Raw genomic sequence first — 22,185 nt, forward strand, 5'->3', positions numbered from 1 at the left:
GCAACAATAGAAGGGAGGTTCATTGTGATATTAGAGACAACTTGCACTGGTTGGGATTCATGGAACTATTTCGAGCAGGTTTAGTTTTTACTCTCTTTCTCCCTCTCTTCCTGACCAAGGAAAATTTTTATTTTTGCATTAACGTAAAGATTTTGTAATTATATGGTTGCTTGTAACTTTTAGATTTATTCAATTTCTTAATATCATAATAGTTATCTAAGGAATCTGAACAGATAGTGTAAACGTGTTTTGTAATGGTGCCTGTGAAAGAGTGTGGTGATTATTTGGAGGCTGCAGCAAAAAGGAAAAACTGGTAACAGGTAATGTGGTATTACAAGTTTTAAGTGCACTTAAAAATATTTATAGTGGTAAAATTATTTCCTTTTTTACACATTGTAAAGTTTTTGTGTTCTGTTTTTAATTCTTTATATTTATGTTCAGTGTGATAGATGTTTTCTTAGTGTTTTTACATTTTTAGTACTTTTGCACATTGCGTTTACATATTTTTGCATTTACATTTTGTTTGATCAATTTAGGTGCTTCCTATTGATTTAACACTGCATACTTGATTTAATTCAACAGAAATCAGGGAACACAGATCACAAATATCACTCTGGTTTATGGTTTATACTGGTAGTGTTAGAGATATATTTTGATGGGAGTGACCATATAGTGTTTTTTTTTTTATTTTATTGTATTGAATTGTTAGTTGAGTAACTTAGAAAAAATGGTTCTGTTCGATGTTCAGGGATTTTTAGCAGTTCCTTCCATCCAAGAGGTATCTGAATCCACTCTAAATAAGGAACAGTGAAGTGCTTTGGCAGTAGCATTTAGTGGTCACGTGTCTGGTAGTGTAGTAAAGGCACACATAAGATATATTGCAATGAAAGCATTAATAGACTGGTAGAATAACCAATGAAGATATGTTAGAATTAGCTCAAGAGCTGTTGAATGTAGCACTGGCTGATCTTATAAATTAGCAAGGGTATAGGAGGGGAAGTAACTCTTATATGCCACTTACATCTGCTGTGTGAATTAATGAGAAGGAATGTTGATTTTGCTGCGAAGGACTCACTGGCTGGGGAAGGTGTACATGTTCTGTTGGGTAATGATGTTGGCGGTGTCCAATTTATTCCTTGTCCTGTAGTGACAAACTTGGGGATTAGTCCTTCAGTAGATTTGGAGAAGAATAACTCTCACCTTTTTCATAGTTGTGCAACTACCAGGAGTATGAAGAGGACTACACCTACAAGTGAAGAGACTGAGGATTTACACACCCAAAAAGGATCTTTGAGCTGAGAAAAGTTGTTCCAGGGAAGTTATGTTTGCCCTAGTGCTGATTTAGAAGAGATTTCCCAAGAAGAAGAACCTATTGTTCCTGAAGAGACTCAGAGTAATCAGAGTGTTCCTGAAGACAGTTGTGAAACTACAGTAGCTGAGTTAGCAGATATTGAAAGTTCAACACTTGAAGTTGGTCAATTGAGAAGCTAATGGAACTGCAGAATAAGGATACACTGTTAGCTGATGTGTTCTTCAGAGTTGTTGATCAAGAAGAGATGCAATAAACTCCTAGCTGTTATTATCTGAAGGAAGGTTTGCTGATGAGGGAGCATAGACCTGCTGATATACCAGGAGATGCTGAATGGGGTGAATATCATCAAATTTTGATTCCATATCCATTGTGGAAGCAAGTAATAGCAGTAGCTCATGAGTCTGGACATATAGGAACCAGGAAGTCTGTGGAGAAGATTACAAAGTATTTTTCCGTCCTGGATTTCACAAAGATGTTAGCAGATTCTGCCAAGAGTGTCACACCTGCCAGATAGCTGGAAAACCAAGTGAAACCATTCAGAAAGCCCCCCCCCCCCCCCCCCCCCCGCAACCTATAGAAGTTAGAGGAGAACCCTATAGCAAGATGATTATAGATGTGGTTAGACTGCTTCCAAAGATGAAGAAGGGAAATGAGTATTTGTTAACATTAATGTGTCCTGTGACAAAATATCCTGAAGCAATCCCTGTTAGACATTGAAAAGTATGCTGACAGAGTATTGTTCGGAGTCAGGAATAGAATGGGAGGTTTGTTTACCCTTAATGTTATTTGAACTTAGGAATGCTTATCAAGAAAGCATGGAATGTTCACCTAAAAAAATGATTTTGATTTTTTGTAGAGAAGTAAGAGGACCATTGAAAATTCTTGCAGAAAATTGAGAGGCAAATCAAGAGGAAATCCAAGGAGAGTATGTGAAGAGTTTGAGGAAAAGGTTGAAAGAGATTAGAAAATTCTCTTTAGAAAATCTGGAAGTATATCAAGAGGAAATGAAAAAGAGACATGATGCTAAGACTAAGCTAAGAAGTTTTAGTATGGGTCAAGAATTCTGTGTTAGTGTTTCTGCCAGTTAAGAGATTTCCCTTTACTAACAGTTCACAGTCCTTACAAGATAATAGAGAAGTTAGGTGATAGAACTTATGCAACTGAAATCCCAGAAAGAAGAAAACGACAAAGGAAGATACATGTGAACCTTTAGAAATTGTCAATAATCCAGACAACTTCATCTACAGAGGACGATGATTGCTATGAATTGGGAGCTAAAAGCAAGATGAATAATTCTTCAATTCTTGAAAATTTGGAGGATATACTCAAACATCTGAGTGTTGCGTGAGGTGAACAATTGAGTGAAGTGATTGTTACAAAATGTGTTTTGTAACAATGCCTGTGAAAGAGTATGCTGAATTTTGAAACTGCAGTAAAAAGGAAAAACTGGTACCAGGTAATGTGTTATTACAAGTGTTAAGTGCACTTAAAAAATATTTACCATCTTAGGTAAAATTATTTCATTTTTTACGCATTGCAAATATTTGCGTTTTGCATTTAATTCTTTTGAAGTGTTTATTTTATGTTAAGTGTGATTAATGTTTTCTTCGTGGCTTTTCCACATAGTGTGTTTACATATTTTTGCATTCGCATTTTGTTTGATCAACTTAGGTGTTTCCTATTGATTTAACATTGCATACTTGATTCAATTAAACTCTTGTGAATTACTTTGCATTAAGATTTCTTTTTAAATATTAACTATTGCTTAACAGTTTTAATTTTACTTGAGTGATTTAACTTCTTGATTAATTATTAATTCAAGAATTAACAAAACTTTGTTTTCAAGCAAAAGGAAATTTAAAATTGAAGTTTTTGTATTTAAAATTTTTATAACAGTTTTTTCATTTATTAACCACCAGTGATAGAATTTCATTTAGGGAGAAATATGGAGTGGTAATTGTGCTGTTTTCCTTCAATTTTATTGAAATGAGTTAGAACCAGGGAAATACTTACTTTTAAAGTTGTGGTAGGAGTGATGCCCTTTAATTAATTTATTCTTATACAAGATTGCCTCACACCGGTTTTAATGAGCTTAGTCTGATTTACTGCATGATTAATAAGTTTTTAAGGGATTACTGTTGCCTTTAGAGTAATCAGTCGTACTTTACCTGTGATGAAGGTTCAGGTGCCTGACTGTGGTGAGGTAGGTAACTATATATATATAAAAAATATATATATATATATATATATATATATATATAGATACATATATATATATATATATATATATGATATATATATAGATATATATATATATATATATATATATATATATATATATATATATATATTATATATATAGATATATATATATAATATATAATATATATATATATATATATATATATATATATATATAAGCGAATACCACAGGAAAATGATAGTCAGAAACCCAAGCGCTTTCGTCTTTACTAAGACATTGTCAAGGAGCTAATGAAATACAATTGGAGAGAAAGGTCTCAGGTACACAACAAGATCAAGAATACCAGATGGTTAATTGTCAAAAGGGTAAAAATTAAAAAAGATAATCCAGGATTATGGGATATCACACGGTCACAAACCAAAACAAATTTGACCCTAACCGAAATTACAAGGTATCTTTACAGTCCAAAACATGTAAAAACTGAATATATTAACCCTTCGTGGACTGGGAGGTTCAAAATTACCTAGAAGACTAATGGGGTCCACACGGACCCCAATCTTTTGAGTCAGATAAATACATTATGTATGAACTCAGAATTGCTAAACTTACATGTGTATTCTTCAGGCCTTTTATGATGAAACCCAATATCCTTTTTGTATATATTGCAAAAAAAATTCCCATTTGCGTGTAAGAAAAAACAAACAGTGAAAAAAATGCCTTTATTTAACAAAATTAGTTTCTTGTAGCTGGGTTTTAGAGGGTAGTGCTGTGCCTTCCTTACTCATGAAGGCTTCCATACATTGAATTATATGCCTTGGGAAATTAGCTCGTAAATCTCTGAAACGCCGCTGGATCTGTGGCTTACAAAGCTGTTCAGCTAAGTCAGAGACAAAATTCCTGCGCTTTTGGCTTCCAGTATAGACATTAGAATTTTTTCCATGAAACATACAGCAGCATTATATCCTGCAACATCAATCATCCTGTAAAAAATAACCAAAGGTCATCTACTGGTGATTGTTTTACAAGCATAGTTCTTGACTAAGAGGTCTAAGGTATCAACCCCACCTTTTGTTGAATTAAAGTCCAAAATCATATCGGGTTTGAAAGGTTCATCGTCTTGTATCTTATTGTCATAAAGCATTTTGCTCAGTAAAATTAATGCCTTATTGATCTTCGGGACATAGCTGCATATCATAAGATGGTGATCTTTGCTGAAGCCAAACTTTGTTGATTGCACTTTGCGATACCGCGATGCTTGAAATGATAGGGGTATTTGCCATTTATTTTTCCTAAGTGTTCCCAATAGAGTAATATTCTTGTTCAGTAGTTCTAGAGCAAGGCTAAAATCTGTAAAGAAGTTGTCACATGTAACATTTCTTCCTGAATTAGCAATAGTTGTGGTGAGATCCCTAACAACCCTGCTGTCTTGTTGCCGTTCCGGACCATCAGGACCCTTTCCTGAATATATTTGTGCATTTAGGGGATAAGCATTTGTAGCATCTACCATGCACCAGATTTTAATCCCATATTTATTTGGTTTTGATGGCATATATACTTTGAAGGAACATCTTCCTCGGAATGATACTAGAGATTCATCAACAGTAACACATGATCCAGCTTTCTAGTTTACCTGGCATGCTTCAATAAACTTATGACAAACTTCTGTATAAGTGCCAACTTCCCTTGTCCACCATTTTTTCGCACTGCACGTGTTGACATATCATCAAATCTTATGCACTTCTTTATTTGTTTGAACCTGTCGATTAGGCAGAGTGCTCTAAGCTTAGAAAACACATAGTTTTCAGAATTGCACCAAAACAAAATAGAGAAGATTTAGGGACACAGAAGACCGATGGGGTCCCTTCTGACCCCAGAGGTATATTTTTAGCTATCATTCCCTTAAAATTGATTATCCTAAGCTATTAACACTTGTGAATACTCATAAACCACTAATGATAAAATTAATCGCATATGGGTATTTTTTAGTAGATAGCGAAAGAGATATGTCATACCAAAGACTCACTGGGGTCTCAGGGACCCCACCAGTCCACGAAGGGTTAATTTTGTTGCTTATATTTATCTACAACTTTTTTCATTATGAAAGCATCAAGTTTAAATAAACCAAGACTTAAATTTAGAACATTTCTATTATTTGACTTGATGAGACAAGATTCAATGATATTCCTTTTAACTGTGTCATTACATGGGATTAAGGCTCTTGCTTGATTCCAGTTAGTAGGATGATCTAAATCTCTCATATGTACGAATAATGCATTCGATATTTGCCCAGTTCTCACAGAATATTGGTGCTGTTTGAGACGTTGTGAAAGAGCTTTAAAATAGTTTTCAGTAATATTAATGTCAAGAGTTTAGTAATCAAAAATTCTCCTAAAGATCTTCCAGGCTGCATATATGAAATTCCTTGCAAAAAGTGTGATAAAGTCTATTACGGACAGACCGGTAAATCTCTTCCACAACGTCTCGAACAGCACCAATATTCTGTGAGAACTGGGCAAACAACGAATGCGTTATTCGTACATATGAAAGATTTATTTAGATCATCCTATTAACTGGAGGCAAGCAAGAGCCTTAATCCCATGTGATGACACAGTTTCATCAAGTCAAATAATAGAAATGTTCTAAATTTAAGTCTTGGTTTATTTAAACTTGATGCTTTTATAATGAAAAAAGTTGTAGATAAATATAAGCAACAAAATTAATATATTAAGTTTTTACATGTTTTGGACTGTAAAGATACTTTGTAATTTCGGTTAGGGTCAAATCTATTTAAGTTTGTGACCGTGTGATATCCGATAATCCTGGATTATCTCTTTTGATTTTTACCCTTTTGACAATTAACCATCTGGTATTCTTGATCTTGTTGTGTACCTGAGACCTTTCTCTCTAATTGTATTTCATTAGCTCCTTGACAATGTCATAGTAAAGACGAAAGCGTTTGGATTTTTGACTATCATTTTCCTGTGGTATTCGCTTATTTAATGAAGTCACGTGCATCTACTGTGACTTTTTAAGCATATTATATATATATATATATATATAATATATATATATATATATATATATATATATATACACACACTCACATACAGACGGGGGCATCTAGAACACCGCAGATTCACTAGGAATATAAAAGCAAACATTTTAATATTATCCCCCAAGTACCCCATGACCATCTCTCCATCCTGGAATCTTTAACAGTCAGGCAGCTTGTTCCCTCCCTGAACAGCCAGACCTCTTGCACTATCTTATATATAGCCTTAGCTGACTGAGAAACACCTCAAAAGCACAGGAGCGCCGTTACAAAAGCAGAGCCTCAATTATGAGTTGAATGTCTAGGAGAGATCATGAATGGTTTGGCATAATATAATAGCAGAAATAACAAATGAGGATCACATATTGAAACACTTCCAGGATGCGCCACTCTTGCAATAGTTATCGAAATTCTCATATTTTAATGTTTGTTTAATATTGGGGTTTCAATATGTTTTAAAGTTTCTTTAGTTTGTTATTTTAAATTGAAGTTCCATGTCTGCTTTGGAGTCCATTTTTTATTTTTATTCTTTGTACTCTTACATGTGGTCTCGAAAATTTGGCCAAATAAAATAATATGATGCTACGATGGCTGTTTGCCGTTTTATTTCTAATGTTTGTGTGTATATAATATATGTATATATATAGATATAATTTATATATGTATGTATGTATGTAGTATTATGTATATAGTATAGTATATATATATATATATATGTATATGTATATATATATATATATGTGTGTGTGTGTGTGTGTGTGTGTGTGTATATTGTCATCTTGTTGCCAGTTAATGATAAGTGAATAAATAATGTATTAGATTATTTTTGAAACTGTTAATTAGTTAAGAATGGTAACTGCTAGTTTTCTCCTCTCCGGTGTTTGACTTGTTGTACGTTTTTACTAACCCTCTTTTCAAATTCCATATTTGGTGATATCACTGGGAGTGGTCTTCTCCCCCTTCCAACCCCCCGGCTCTTGCTGTCCAGTGGGGATATGGAGGTCTTGGGTGGATATATGAGCGAGTTGTTTCCTGGACCTTGCCTTGAGCGCTATTTGAAAGGATCGTTGATACTGATTTTTGGCCGCTGCACTTTTACTTGGACTGGAGATATTTCACCCCAAGATACCTTTTGGATCTCCCAGTCTGCAGCCTCAGGATTTATCCTTAACGCCCTTGGTTCAGTTATAAAGCCAAGGGGACCTCTCTGTCCCAAGGTAAAATTATATACTTATTAAGCTCACGGCAAATGTTCCTCTGCTGTCGGTTTCGGTGAACCTCTTGATACTTGCCAGCCACCTATTGATATTTTTGGATTCAGCACTTTGATTGCATCAGCATCGGATTATCACCCTGATTTGTCCTCCAGACGTGGAGTTGTACCTTGCCTTGCAAGAGGAGTACTTTAAAACATTCGGAGAAGTTGTTAGGAATATTAGTGTGTATTTGTTAGGATATTCTTTCATTTTGCCTTTCTCCTCCTTTCTGGACCCCCTCCTTTTTGTGGTTGAATGTGTTGGTTTCTTTTATTAGTTGTGTATTTGGGATTTGTTTAGTGATTATTTAAGGGTGAGTGTTATTCATAGACTTTTGTATTATAAGAGGTTCAGGTGTAATTTCTGCCTAACGAATTTTGTATTAAATTTAAGTGATTTTTCTGAAGTGTTTATTTTCACCCCTGAATTGATTTTGCACACTGTGGTTTAAGGTTGTGGTACGATTTCACACCTTGTGAATTTCGTATCCTGTTAAGTGAATACAGGAGTAACCTATATTTTGATAAGTGTATCGTGTGGTGGTTAACAAGCCATCACAAACTGGCGACCGTTTGACAGGATCTTTCGTGCCTGTGCGTATTCACTTGTGTGCAAAATTAATTTTAGGGGTTTTGTTTTTGGCAACATTTTTACACCTCTTCGTGAGTTAGGTATTTTTTGGAATTATTCTTTGGTGTGATTTTCGGTCATAATGGAGGTGGCTAATATAATTGAACTTTTGAGTGGAGAGGGGTGGCAAGCAAGGCTCGCAGAGTTAAATAGGCCTGAGTTGGAGCAGGGGGCTCTACATTTAGAGATAGAATTTGATGCCTCTGTAAAGAAAGGATTATTATTGTTACAAATTTATGAGTGTGTCAAAAATGTAAAACCAGATGGTGATCAGGAGGTTAAGCAGGAGCTAACTGCAGAAGTGTTGAACAAACAAATTGAATTGAAAATGTTGGAATTTAATATGGAAAAGTTTAAGGCGGAGGAGAGAGAAAAGGAAAGACAGCATGAAATTGCTATGAAGGGTTTGGAACCCCCTTCTCCTCTTTCTCCCAGTAGATCTGTAACGCCTGTTATAAATTTGGTACAGGCTTTAAAATTTGTGCCTACTTTTCAGGAATGTAATGTCGCTGAGTTTTTTGTATCCTTTGAAAGGATAGCTGCTAGGTTGCAATGGCCACGGGAATATTGGACCACCCTTATCCAAAGCAAGTTAGTAGGTAGGGCCCAGAGAGTTTGTGACCTTGGACGAATCTTTATCCTCGGACTATGAAAATGTGAAAGCCATAGTTTTAAAGGCTTATGAACTGGTGCCGGAGGCTTATCGCCAGTGGTTTAGAAATTTACAAAAAGGTAATGAACAAACATTTGTAGAGTTTGCTAGAGGGAAAAAACAGTATGCAGAGGATTGGTTCAAATCCAAAGAAGTGGATGATTATGACAAGTTGAAGGAGTTATTGTTAGTAGAAGAATTTAAGCGGTGTGTACCAGATAAACTAAAAGTACATTTAGAGGAACTGAAAATAGAAACGTTACAGGAGGTTGCCATTGCAAGTGACGAATATTATTTGTCACATAAAAATGAGTTAGGGGTGATTAATCACGCAAAGCCTGGCTGGATTAGAACGGGCCGGAGCGGTAATAATAATAATAATAATAGTAATGCTTGTGGTAGGCCTAATTTTGTTAATAGGAGTCAACCCAGGAGGCAGAATAATGATAATAATTTTTCTTCCAATAATAATCGCTTTCCTCCCAATAATAATCGCTTTCCTCCTAATAGTGGTAACAGGGGGTATAATGTTTATAATCCGGAAAAGTTGAGAGGCATGACATGCTTCTTTTGTAATAAAAAGGGCCATGTAAAAAGTCAGTGTTGTGCCTTCAAGAAGTCCCTGCAAGCTAATGGTAGACCAGTTATGGGCATTGAAAAGAGAGATAGCGTTCCCGTCCAAACGAGAACGGCTGAACAATGACTATCCAATTGCTTTAACAGGTATTTGTCCCATGGTAGTGTCTCGTCTGTGAATTCATCCAAAGTTAAAGAGGTTCGTATTTTGCGAGACACTGGTGCCGCTCAGTCGTTGATTTTACGAGAAGCATTACCTAGCGATTTTGTCCATGACTATGAAGAGTTTGTGTTGTTGCCTGGTTTCCCCGATTCGGTCGAGTCCTATCCCATCGGTAATTTCCATTTAAAATGTCCTTCCTTTTCAGGAATATTGAAATTGGCCATTGTGAATAAGTTTCCTGTTAAGGACGTGGATGTAGTGGTAGGAAATGATGTGGCTTATAACAATAAACATAATCCAATTTTGATAAATAATGAAATTGCAGTAGTTACTCGTTCTAGAGCTAGTGTTGTTGACGCTGCAGAGTCAGCAACAGATGTAGATTTGAGTAGTTTAGAACGTAGTGATAGCGTAGTTGTAGGAGATATTGGGATTTTGAAGGACAAATTGAATTGGACTACTGAAGAGCTTATAAAAGCTCAGAAAAAGGATTTTCGGGGTCTCCCTATTGAGTCAGGTGAGGTGTCTGATGTAACTGTTCCAAGATTTAAGATAATAAATAATATTTTATATAGGTTGAGTAGGCCTATGGAGGCTGATAATATTGGTCATGAAATTTTGAGACAGATAATGGTACCTTTTATTTTCAGGAATGAGTTAATATCATTGGCACATGACAGTCGTTTGGCTGGTCATTTTGGCATTCATAAGACTTCGGGGAAGTTGCTTGTGAATTACTATTGGCCCAAGTTGAAGGCAGACGTAAAGAAGTTTGTCAATAGTTGTGACGTCTGTCAGAAGGTCGGTAAGCCCAATCAGTCTATACCAAAAGCACCTCTATGCCCTATCCCCCTTGTTTCTGAACCTTTTAAAGAGGTAATTATTGATGTTGTTGGACCATTGCCCAAGACACGTAGTGGTAATGAATATATTTTTACTATTATGGATAAAATGTCTCGATATCCTGAGGCAATACAACTACGTACCATAAAAAGTGTTAAGATTGTAGATGTACTAATTGATTTCTTCACCAGGTTTGGGATGCCTAAGATAATTCAATCAGACTGTGGTACTAATTTCATCAGCAAGTATTTTAGAGAGAAAATGTCAGAGTTAGGTATTAAACATGTGACTTCATCTCCTTATCATCCTGAAAGTCAGGGTGCTCTGGAGAGGTTTCATCAAACCATGAAATCGATGATTGGGAAATATAGTTTAAGTCACGGTTCTGAGTGAAATAAAGAATTACCATATCTCTTATTTGCTTTTCAGTCGGCTCCAAGTCAATCATTAGGTTTGTCGCCTTTCAATTTGGTTTTCGGACATTGTGTTCGGGGTCCTCTCGATGTCGTAAGAGTGTCATGGGAAGGTGACATTCCTGATATTAATTTGTTGGATTACATGACTAACTTGGGTGATAAAATGATGAAGGCTTGGGAATTTGCTCGTGAAAATATGTTGTGTAGTCAAAGAAGAATGAAGTATTTTTTTGACAGGAAAACCAAGACTCGCAACTTCGCTGAAGGCGACAAGGTGTTGGTGTTGTTACCTTTTCCCGGTAATCCATTAAAAGCTTCATTTTCAGGTCCTTGGAAAATTTCGAAAAAAATTAGTGATGTTAATTATTTAGTAGAGACTCCTGAGAGAAGAAAACCTTTTCAGCTTTGTCATATAAATATGTTGAAGGCATATATGGAACGGGAGAAAGCTATTCCTGTAGCAACAATTGGAGAGATTGTTAAATGTAATAACCTTTATTCCTTTTCAGAGGAAGAACGTAATGAGAACAAATATGGTAATGATGATAACTGGCCATCAGGTAATATGTCTTCTTTAGAAAATTTTGGTAGTTCAGTTTCTCATTTGTGTTATGAGAAACGTAGGTCTCTGAAGAAGTTGGTGTGTGATTATAAACAATTGTTTTCAGATGTCCCACGCCTGTGAAACAATCTCCTAACAGGTTAAATCCTTTCAAGAGTGAAGTTGTTGCTAAGGAGGTTGATTATATGTTAAAACACGGTCTAATTGAGCATAGTCAAAGTCCTTGGTCATCTCCTGTTGTATTGGTAAAGAAATCCGATGGAGATTTTAGGTTATGTATTGACTACAGAAGGATTAATGAGTTGACTAAATCTGATTGTTATCCATTACCTCGTATTGAAGATTGCATTGATCGGATGGGTATATCTAAATATATAAGTAAATTTGATTTATTAAAAGGGTATTGGCAAGTTCCTTTGTCGAAACGAGCAAGGGCCTTGTCAGCCTTCGTAACACCTCAAGGGTTGTTTCAATGTCGTGTGATGCCGTTTGGTATGAAAAATGCAGCCGCTACTTTTCAAAGGTTGATGAATACGTTGGTGTACGGTTTGGAAGGGTGCATCGTTTATATTGATGACATTGTTATTTATAGTGATGATTGGGAAACACATTTAAAGCGTATTAAGGCCTTGTTTGAAATATTGACGTTGGAGTAGGGGCGGTGTTATTACAGAATGACGAACAGGGAATTTCCCACCCTGTCGCATTCTTTTCAATAAAATTGTCCTCTGCCCAACGTAAATATTCTACTGTGGAGAAGGAGACTCTTGCTGTAGTACTAGCCATTAATCATTTCCAGGTTTATCTCTCTTCCACAGGAACTCCTATAAAGATTATGACGGACCATAATCCCCTGACCTTCACCAGCAGGTACAAGAATAAAAATCAACGTTTGATGCAGTGGAGTCTCCTGCTTCAGGAGTGGAATTTGGAATTTTCACATATCCCTGGAAAAGTTAACATTGTTGCCGATGTTCTTTCTCGCAGCGTTGAGTAGAAATTCTTGTGGAGGGCTATGCTGATATTAAGGTAGTATCTGTATCGTTCTAATTACTGTATGTGTGCTGTTGAAGTAGGTGCTTAGGTTTTTTATTGCAAAGAGTAGTTGATTGTATAACGAATATGTATTAATCAGAATTTTCCTTCACAGGAGTTGAGTAAAGGCATAAGGCTGTAAAATTAAGAATTGATTAATATTACGACCACAGGTGAAGGTAAAAGGTGCTACTCGGTGTTCATATTTTGTGGCAATGTTTATCTTAATGAAGTTTGGTGAGGTGTTAAAAATGCGTTATGGAATGAGTGTTATAGGATACGAATGGTTATTATCGTATATAAAGATTGTTACTGAGGGGTGTTGTATACAAGGATGGTGGTATTTACTGGTCATTGGCACATGGTGTAATACGGTGGGGTGATTAAATTGTTTAGGGTACTAATCGGAGAGTTTACATTGTTAGCTGACAGCTACTAATCTGGGCATTCTTTATTTTCAGGCATAACTATGCTTCACGAAATTTTTGCGTGTTGGGATTGCGCAGGGGAAAACTGTGTTGGTTTTCTCTGTGTCGTCCAATTTTGGTGTATGTATTCGGTAGGACGCTTTTATAGTGATCTAGTGTATTGTCAAGGCGTTTATAGACAGGACTATTGTTCGCTGAACATTGTTACAATGAGCAATGAGAAACAAAGTGAAACAACTTTGAGTGTGTGTAAAATAGTTATGACCTATGAACAGATATGTGGAATCCGGTTTAAAACAGTGTAGCTCTAAGTATGTACTTATGTGAGAGCCTTGTAGCTCTTGGAAAATTTTTTTGGTTTTTGTTTTGGAGTTGGTTTGCGAGGTTTCTAGTGTAGTATATCTCCATAGTGTATATTGATATTCTGTTAATTTTAGTGCCTTAATTGTAAGCTGCATCCTTGTTTCTTTGCCACCTCCAACCCCCCCAATTTTTCTTGTCTTGTATTATAAGTGCAATTTTCTTATTGAGTATTTTGGTTTTACAGCTATGAATGAAATATTGCATTTGTTGTTTTATTGTATTTGTTTTAGCATGTGATTATTAATATTTTGGCCTTTATTTAGAATTTTAATTTAATAAAAAAAAATTTTGGGGAAAAATTTTTTTTTTCTTTGGGAGAGGTGTCATCTTGTTGCCAGTGAATAATGTATTAGATTATTTTTGAAACTGTTAATTAGTTAAGAATGGTAACTGCTAGTTTTCTCCTCTCCGGTGTTTGACTTGTTGTACGTTTTTACTAACCCTCTTTTCAAATTCCATATTTGGTGATATCACTGGGAGTGGTCTTCTCCCCCTTCCAACCCCCCGGCTCTTGCTGTCCAGTGGGGATATGGAGGTCTTGGGTGGATATATGAGCGAGTTGTTTCCTGGACCTTGCCTTGAGCGCTATTTGAAAGGATCGTTGATACTGATTTTTGGCCGCTGCACTTTTACTTGGACTGGAGATATTTCACCCCAAGATACCTTTTGGATCTCCCAGTCTGCAGCCTCAGGATTTATCCTTAACGCCCTTGGTTCAGTTATAAAGCCAAGGGGACCTCTCTGTCCCAAGGTAAAATTATATACTTATTAAGCTCACGGCAAATGTTCCTCTGCTGTCGGTTTCGGTGAACCTCTTGATACTTGCCAGTCACCTATTGATATTTTTGGATTCAGAACTGTGATTGCATTAGCATCGGATTATCACCCTGATTTGTCCTCCAGACGTGGAGTTGTACCTTGCCTTGCAAGAGGAGTACTTTAAAACATTCGGAGAAGTTGTTAGGAATATTAGTGTGTATTTGTTAGGATATTCTTTCATTTTGCCTTTCTCCTCCTTTCTGGACCCCCTCCTTTTTGTGGTTGAATGTGTTGGTTTCTTTTATATTAGTGTATTTGGGATTTGTTTAGTGATTATTTAAGGGTGAGTGTTATTCATAGACTTTTGTATTATAAGAGGTTCAGGTGTAATTTCTGCCTAACGAATTTTGTATTAAATTTAAGTGATTTTTCTGAAGTGTTTATTTTCACCCCTGAATTGATTTTGCACACTGTGGTTTAAGGTTGTGGTACGATTTCACACCTTGTGAATTTCGTATCCTGTTAAGTGAATACAGGAGTAACCTATATTTTGATAAGTGTATCGTGTGGTGGTTAACAAGCCATCACAATATATATATATATATATATATATATATATATATATATATATATATATATATATATATATATATATATGTATATATATATAATATACACGTGTATGCGTTTGTGTATCTTAATAAAAATCTTACTTACACTGTAGTTGTACGAGTTTGTACCAGGTATTTTTCGGAAGTTATATATCGTGTATCTGGCTGGCCCATCACCCCTTTCGTCGAATTTCACTTGTGACCCGACAACGCCTGGCAAAACAGAAAGACATGTTTTGAAATGACTTCATATTTAAACCTAATAAAGTTTTAATATATAGTTAAGCACGGCTTAATTAACTGGCTGAATTTTATAACGACTTTACTGAGTGAATGACAATACTATAAATAAAAGAAAAAATATAATAACTGAATGGGTAAATAAAGAATGAAAAACTTGGATATTTTTTATGTATATGGACATTTTTTCACCAAACGTGCAGAGCTAATGAAACTTCAACAAAATTGCTTTGATGAATCATGAAATCGTTGTAAAAGAATTATAAGCAGTAGTCTTGAATTCTGATAATGGTTGTAAATGCATGGAGTGTTTCAATTTATAATGAATGATTCGTGACAGACACAAGTCAGGAAAACTATTGTAAGGTCTCTTACCTTCTGATTTTTTTTCCGTTGATGGTCATCAACAAATAATATTACAATCGAGACTTTCACACACATGAAGATCTCATTCGTTAAGGGTTCATATTACAGGAAACCATAACAGTTATTCATAAAGCTGGAATTTTAATCATTTTTACATAGTCAGGTAAGTTCTTATCCATTTAAAAGCCCGACAAAAATCTCAACTTAGCAGTTTGATATATGAAGCTTTATCTTATTCATTAAGTTAATTTGAGGAATTAGGTAGTTTACGTTGATTCAGATAAGTTGTGGACAGCCTGCCTCATAAATTTCTTTTTAAATGTGGCATGTAGAGATTTATAATGTATTGTTTTCAAGTTATTTCAATTCAATGAGCAGTGTTTTTTTTAAAAATAATTTTTCCTAAATAAAAGTCATGGCAACATTCATGTTTTTTACTAAATTAGCAAGTATATAGCGTCATAAACTTCATTTATGTATAGGGACAACACATCAGCGCCACGTCAACATCTTACACCATCCCACTCAAACATTAAAGGCTCTTCAACTCCGACAACCTTAGTAATCCTCTTCTTCTTAGCCTAGCAATTACGCCGGCCTGGTTTATTCTATTCTCTCTTTATGATCAAATGTCTTGCAAAAAGTGTACACTTCTTCACCTATACTAAACTTTTGCGTTATTTTTTCTTTGCAACTACCTCTTAAACGCTTCCAAAAATTCATTCTTAGTACACACTCGGCCAGAACTTCATATCAGTATCTTCTATTTTTGCATAGTAATGAAATACAGAGTTCGCTGACAGTCCTTTCATGCACTCGAAATCCTGTTCCTCGATAATACAAAACTCGTGGATAGAACATTTCATATGAAGTACAGTATTTATGAGTATATGTAACAATAAATTGATGAACAATTTATTGTTACATATGTAACCTACTGTACAGTAACTAGCCATAAATGTGCATTAGCCTGGGCTGGAAGTAATGGTCTAGCATTATCATTCTTATAATTTTCCAGTGCTTTACGCGGTGAAAATTATGAAAAAAAACACCAAGAAATAAACTTTAGGATGCGAGTGTAGACAGAGAAATGGTCAACAAATAACTGATCTATTTATCGCAGAATTCTGACAAGACACTGGTTTCCGTGAGAAGAAAAGTAGTGCAGAACATTAGAACAAGAAAGGCATAATTTTTTATCAGTTGTATTTTCTCACACCTGAAAATACCTAATAATTCTTTGTCCAACGCGAGAAAATTTTTCTCATACATTTGACTCGCAAGCTTGACGTGTTTTTCATTCATGGTTTGTTTTTATTTTACAAAATGTAAAATACTGCAGTATTTGAAAATACATAAAAATTACTGACTAAAAGATCAATCATCGATTTGTGTTTTCTGGAGAAACCCAACGTTCTACGGGGGTCATGTTTTGTTGTTTTGGATGCTGAGTGCTTGGAGGTACTGTTATGGGCCTCAAAATACTTGCCCCCCAAAAATACTTGGTGAGATGAGTCATCCTCCCAAATGTATGGTGGTTTTAATCTGTTTACCGAGATCCAGGTAGTTCTTCCATCCAGTGACATCTCGTAGTACCTATGGTTATCCTACAGGATGTGGTGGGTCTGGAGTAAGCGGGGCGAAGGGCAGTTCAATATGCATCTATCCTGATGAACGGATATTTTGTATGCCGAAGTTCTGCAGGGACATAGGATTTTCCCAGCCCCAATGTATGTTTTCCTTGCTGGCAAGAATTTTTCTACTGCTCTACAGACATCGGAGAGGGTGGTGGGTTCTTTGGGTCTTGAAATACATTGGCATATATTGCTAATGATTGTCCGAAGAGTACCTCTGCCAGCGAAAGCATTGAGCACTGCATGTGTGGTTGTTCTGTCCTAATAAAATCCATGGCAGCTCCTTTCTCTATCTCGCGTCTTGACATCTGGCAGTGAGCGCTGCTTTAAGGGAGCAATGAAACCACTCGGCCATACTACTGGCTTCTGGGTTGTAAACCATCATATGTTTTATTTTTTTCCCAAAACTGACAGCAAGGAAACTCTATAGAGCCGACATGAAATTAGCCACCCTATTGCTGGTGATGTACTGAGGGACTTCTTATTGGCTAAACTAGTTTATTAGAACTTCCACACAACTTTCCACAGTCTGCTATTTCACAGGTGTTGCCTCAGGCCATCTGGTATTTCGGTCAACAATGGTAAAGAGGCATCAGTAACACTTTGGGGTTGGAGGATAGGGGCCCACTATGACAATGTGAATATCGGTGAGGCAGCTGTTAGTTGTTCAGGATTCTCTTATCTCTAATTCTATGTCTAGAGACCTTGGACATCTGGCAGGGGAGACATTTGCGAGCCCATTTCTTAATGCTTGTCTTCATTGTCCACCAAATGTATTGTTCTGTCAGGATACAGACAGTGGAGTGACTTGATAGGTGTGGCAGATCATGGAAGAGACTAAAATCTTTTCTTCCCAAGGCCAGCAGTAGATAGGGGCGAGGCTGTCCAGTACTCGTTTCACTGGCAGTGGTCGTTTCTTCATCATCTGTGGTGAAATCCCTCCACAAAAGGGCAGGACTTTCTCACCAGATTCTCTGTTGGCCCACATCATCCTTCTGGGCTGCTGCAACCTCAGGATATGATAGCCCCATCTGGACAGTGTTAAGGGTGTTTCTGGAAAAGGCGTCTACAATGTTGTTGGAGGAGTCCTTTGGGTATCTAATGGTGCAGGAAAACTCGGAGATTGCCCATAGTTGTCGCTGTTGGTGCACTGACCAGCAATCTGTCTTCATTGGACTGCCAGCAGCTCTCTGTCAAAAGTGTGGTATTTCTGATCCTTTTTGCTGAAAAATGCCAACAGGCAATGACCATTGTCTTGTATCCTGTATGAGCATCATGCCCATTGCTAGGCTAATTTTATATGTGGTCAGTTTAAGGAACTTGTGGGAGAGAGGAAACATTAGTGATGTAGTAGAGGCAAGGGTTTATTTTGGCTTCTTGAAATCCTTTTCTTGTTTATCATTACAGTATAATGATTTGGGTTTTCATTTTAAACATTTGTACAAAGGGGAGATGATTTTAGCCAAGTTGGGAACTCGGAAGTGGGTTGGATCATCATTGGGAGAGGTTTTTTTCTTTTGGAGCTTATTTAATGACTGAAATTCTACTGTATTTTTTACTCATGCACATTGAACTTTTTGGACTACTAGTACGGTTTCTCTGAGGTCTTAAAGACTTGTACTGTTTATACTTGGGTTGAAAATAAGAATATTGTCTACGTAAATGATGCAGTAGGGTAATTCACTCAGGATGTTGTCCAGAAGTTGTAGAAAAGTAGGCCCTGTGCTTCAAAGGCAGAAACAGCTATAATTTAAAGTATGTGTCTCAAATGGAGTGGTGATTGCTGTCTTTTCTATATCTTCTTTTGCTACTGAAACTTGGTGGTATCCCTTCAGAAGATCGATTTTTGTGAAAACGTTTGCTCCTTCAAGCTGATTAGTTATGTCTACGATAATAGAAAGGGGACTGTTTCAACATTAAGGCTCCAGTGGTCACTACAAAGCTGCATGTGCCATCTGCTTTAGACATCATGTGGAAGGGAGATGCCAGGGCTGGAGGATTTCTGGCAGATTCCTATGTTACATAGTGTGGAATATTGGTTTTGCATGTGCTAGTTTGTCTGGAGCCAGCTGTCTGAAATGTGCATGCACTGGGACCCCCTCAGTGATGATATCATGATTGCTTTGGTGTTCAGTAGGCATGTGAGTTCATGCTGCAGGTCGTCCTTGAACACTGGGAAATTCCTGAAGGAGGCTAGAGATTTATGGTCCCAGCATGGAGCTTGTTGTTGTTCTACGAGTGATGCGCCTATAGGGGCGTCTCTCTGAATGAGCTGTTGTCTGGATACGTCTACCAGCATGTCATGCACCTTCAGGAAGACTGCTCTGAGTACAGCAATGGTGTTGTCTGCAGTAATGAATGTCCAACTGTGTGGTTTGCAGTTGAAGGATACTTTCATTCTTCTGGTTTCATAAAATTTTAAGCGGGGTAGTGTTAGCAATAGACACAAGGAGAATGTCTAGGACTGGTTTTAACCATTCGTTTGGGTTAGTTGAGAAGGGTGACTTGTGTGCACCTATATCAGTGAGTAATTGCATGTTGGACATCACATCAATGATATATAGTGAGTTTTTTTCCTTTTCTGGAAGAAAGCAACCAGTCTGGCTGTTGCTGATGGTTAGTTGGTTGGACTGCTCCCGCACCCCTGCATGTTTTTTATATTATCCAGTATTGTTCACATTCTTGAGCCTTGCTCCCGAATAATCAGTGGAAGAAGCAAGGGCCGTTTTGGTAGTTCTTCTTTTTGACCCTTTGTTAATGCCACTTGTTGGGCTGTATTCCCTGATTTGGCAGTTGTTTGTTTTGCCTCTTGTAGCTTTGGGAGCAATGTATGGGTGCAGCAGGGAAATCTGGCTTGATGTCTGCCTCTTCATCACATTCAAGTTGGATTGTGAGGTAGCTGCTTTGGTGATGTTTGGGCCAGATGAACTGCATTTACCATTTCGAGAAATTCCTCGTGGCATGGAGGATGTGTAGGGAATTGCAGTTACTGTTTTACATGGTAACTTTGTCAGGAGGATTTCTTGCACTAAGACCAGCATTATCTCTAGTTGGCCATCTGTGGCAGGGATCTTTATCAGTCACCAGAGTCACTTGTAAAGGCCATTGATTCCCTATTACCATTCCCGCATTATCAAGAAAGTTTCTAGCTCTGAGGGCTGGGGGGATGCTGAAGGATGACCTTAGTTGTACCTTCAAAGTCTTGTATGTGACTGTGATGTCTGGCTCGGTTAACCACTCTGCTATTTGTTCGAAGACATCGTCGGTTAGGGATTTGTGATGACGACGTGTTTTTTTTTTACCTGAAGCTCATTTTGGCTCTCTGCAGTAAAGAACCAGGCCTCTGGGTTTTTTGTTGTGAAAGAAAAGATATGTCGATGACACTTTTGCCCTTTTCAGACACCAATGGCAATGTAAACTTATTTTAGAATATGTAAATAATTTTCATACCAACATTCGTTTTACCTTGTAAGACAATCAAAATAACTCCTTGGGATTTTTGGATGTTAAAGTCACTGGTATTGACCATAAATTTAATACAACTGTTCTTAGAAAAAGTTCTTTCACAGGACTAGATAGTAACATTTTTAGTTCCTGTTTCTTTCGATTTAAAAGTAACACAATAGCCACACTTGTTTTTAGAGCCCAAATATACAGATTGGACTAGCTTCCATTCTGAAATAGAGTTTTTGTTAGATTACTGTTTAAAAATTTTTTTTCCAAAAGGTCTTGTATATAGAATTGTTAACAACCCTCTTACCAAATAAAAGGTTGAACCAGTGATAAATTTCAAAGTTTTCAAACTTACCATTTTGCTACTATATCCTTTTATTATTCAGATATATTATGACTAAGGATGTTGAAAGTCACTGAGAACGAATTTGGCTTCCTGAAGCTCAATATTATTCCTATTAAACCCCAAAAAGATCAGTGGCATTTTCAATTTCAAGGATAAACTTCAGAACTTCACGTGGTATAATGTTGTATACAAATATGAATGCCCAAGATTTCTTGAAGTTACGTTGGTTCCTCGCAAAATATATTTGACTAAGATGATCCCTTGAGAGAACAAATGTGGCGTCTTGTTGGCATGTAGGCCATCTTAGATATAAACATAGTAAAACAGGTTGGCTTCAAAATGTAGGTATTGCTAACCAACCTCCAATAAATTACCTTCATCCATGGATGAGACTTTTGTAGAGTTAAGCCAGGATGTCAGTGGAAGGGCTTCTTGGCTTGCAGTTCTTCACCATTGAATAAAATGGAAGAGCGCTTCGAATTTCATGTCGGCCAGCACTCATGTACTTCAAGGAAGGTTACTGCAGGTCCGCTATTACAGCCACTTGGGATTAAGCTTAGAACAGGATCTAGGATTTCAAACCCAGAATTTTCTAATATCAGAACACACTCATCAAAATGCAAAATTTCCATCGAAAAGAGCCAATTTTTCATTATTGGCACTACTAGCCAAACTGCATACTTGACTACTCTTGAGTCGTTATATATAAAGCAACTCTCTCTCACTATAAATGCAAATACCTCTGCCACCCTTCTCTCTCTGGCCTGAGTTTCTTTGGGTGTGTGTGACTGTTTTGCTGTCATTAGATCATTTTTCTCTTCCCTTTTTTACTTTAGATTTTGTGCATAGTTTTAAGTTTTATGTGCAACTTAATTTTAATGAATGATGTATTTAATACTTTGTTTATAATACTATTACTTTTATAATGGATTATGACCATTGTCCAGTTGGTTTGTGTTGGGGCTTTCATCTACGGGAAAAGAAATTATAACCTTCCCAAATCAAATGAAGCAGATGAGCATAAAACGAATGGGAATAAAATAAAATCACTCTGATATATATGGAAAAACTGATTTAAAACTCAAATGCCTTCCACCAAAACAGTCTTCAAGCAGTGCACATAGAAAATGTTCAATGTTCAATAAAAGTGTTTCTTCACTCCAAAATTAAATTGTTTCTTCCTTAACTGGATCTCCATGCATCTTCCAACTCCAGCTCACCTCACTGTCACTTCTGTTGGCCGGTGCCCAACTTCCAATTTGCTATCAGTTTATTTGCGTTTTGC

General features: G+C 36.6%; 1 protein-coding gene across 1 annotated transcript in view; it reads right to left on the reverse strand.

Annotated features, from left to right (window-relative positions):
* LOC135215364 (metabotropic glutamate receptor-like) overlaps positions 1–22,185 on the reverse strand; it is a 1,454,460-nt gene that overhangs the window by 281,914 nt on the left and 1,150,361 nt on the right. The window contains exon 6 of the mRNA XM_064249924.1: positions 14,968–15,074. Within this exon, the coding sequence (XP_064105994.1) occupies positions 14,968–15,074 (107 nt within the window). The remainder of the gene's footprint in view (positions 1–14,967; positions 15,075–22,185) is intronic.

This window comes from Macrobrachium nipponense, chromosome 5 (genome assembly GCF_015104395.2).
Source record: "Macrobrachium nipponense isolate FS-2020 chromosome 5, ASM1510439v2, whole genome shotgun sequence".
Taxonomy (NCBI): Eukaryota; Metazoa; Arthropoda; class Malacostraca; order Decapoda; family Palaemonidae; genus Macrobrachium; species Macrobrachium nipponense.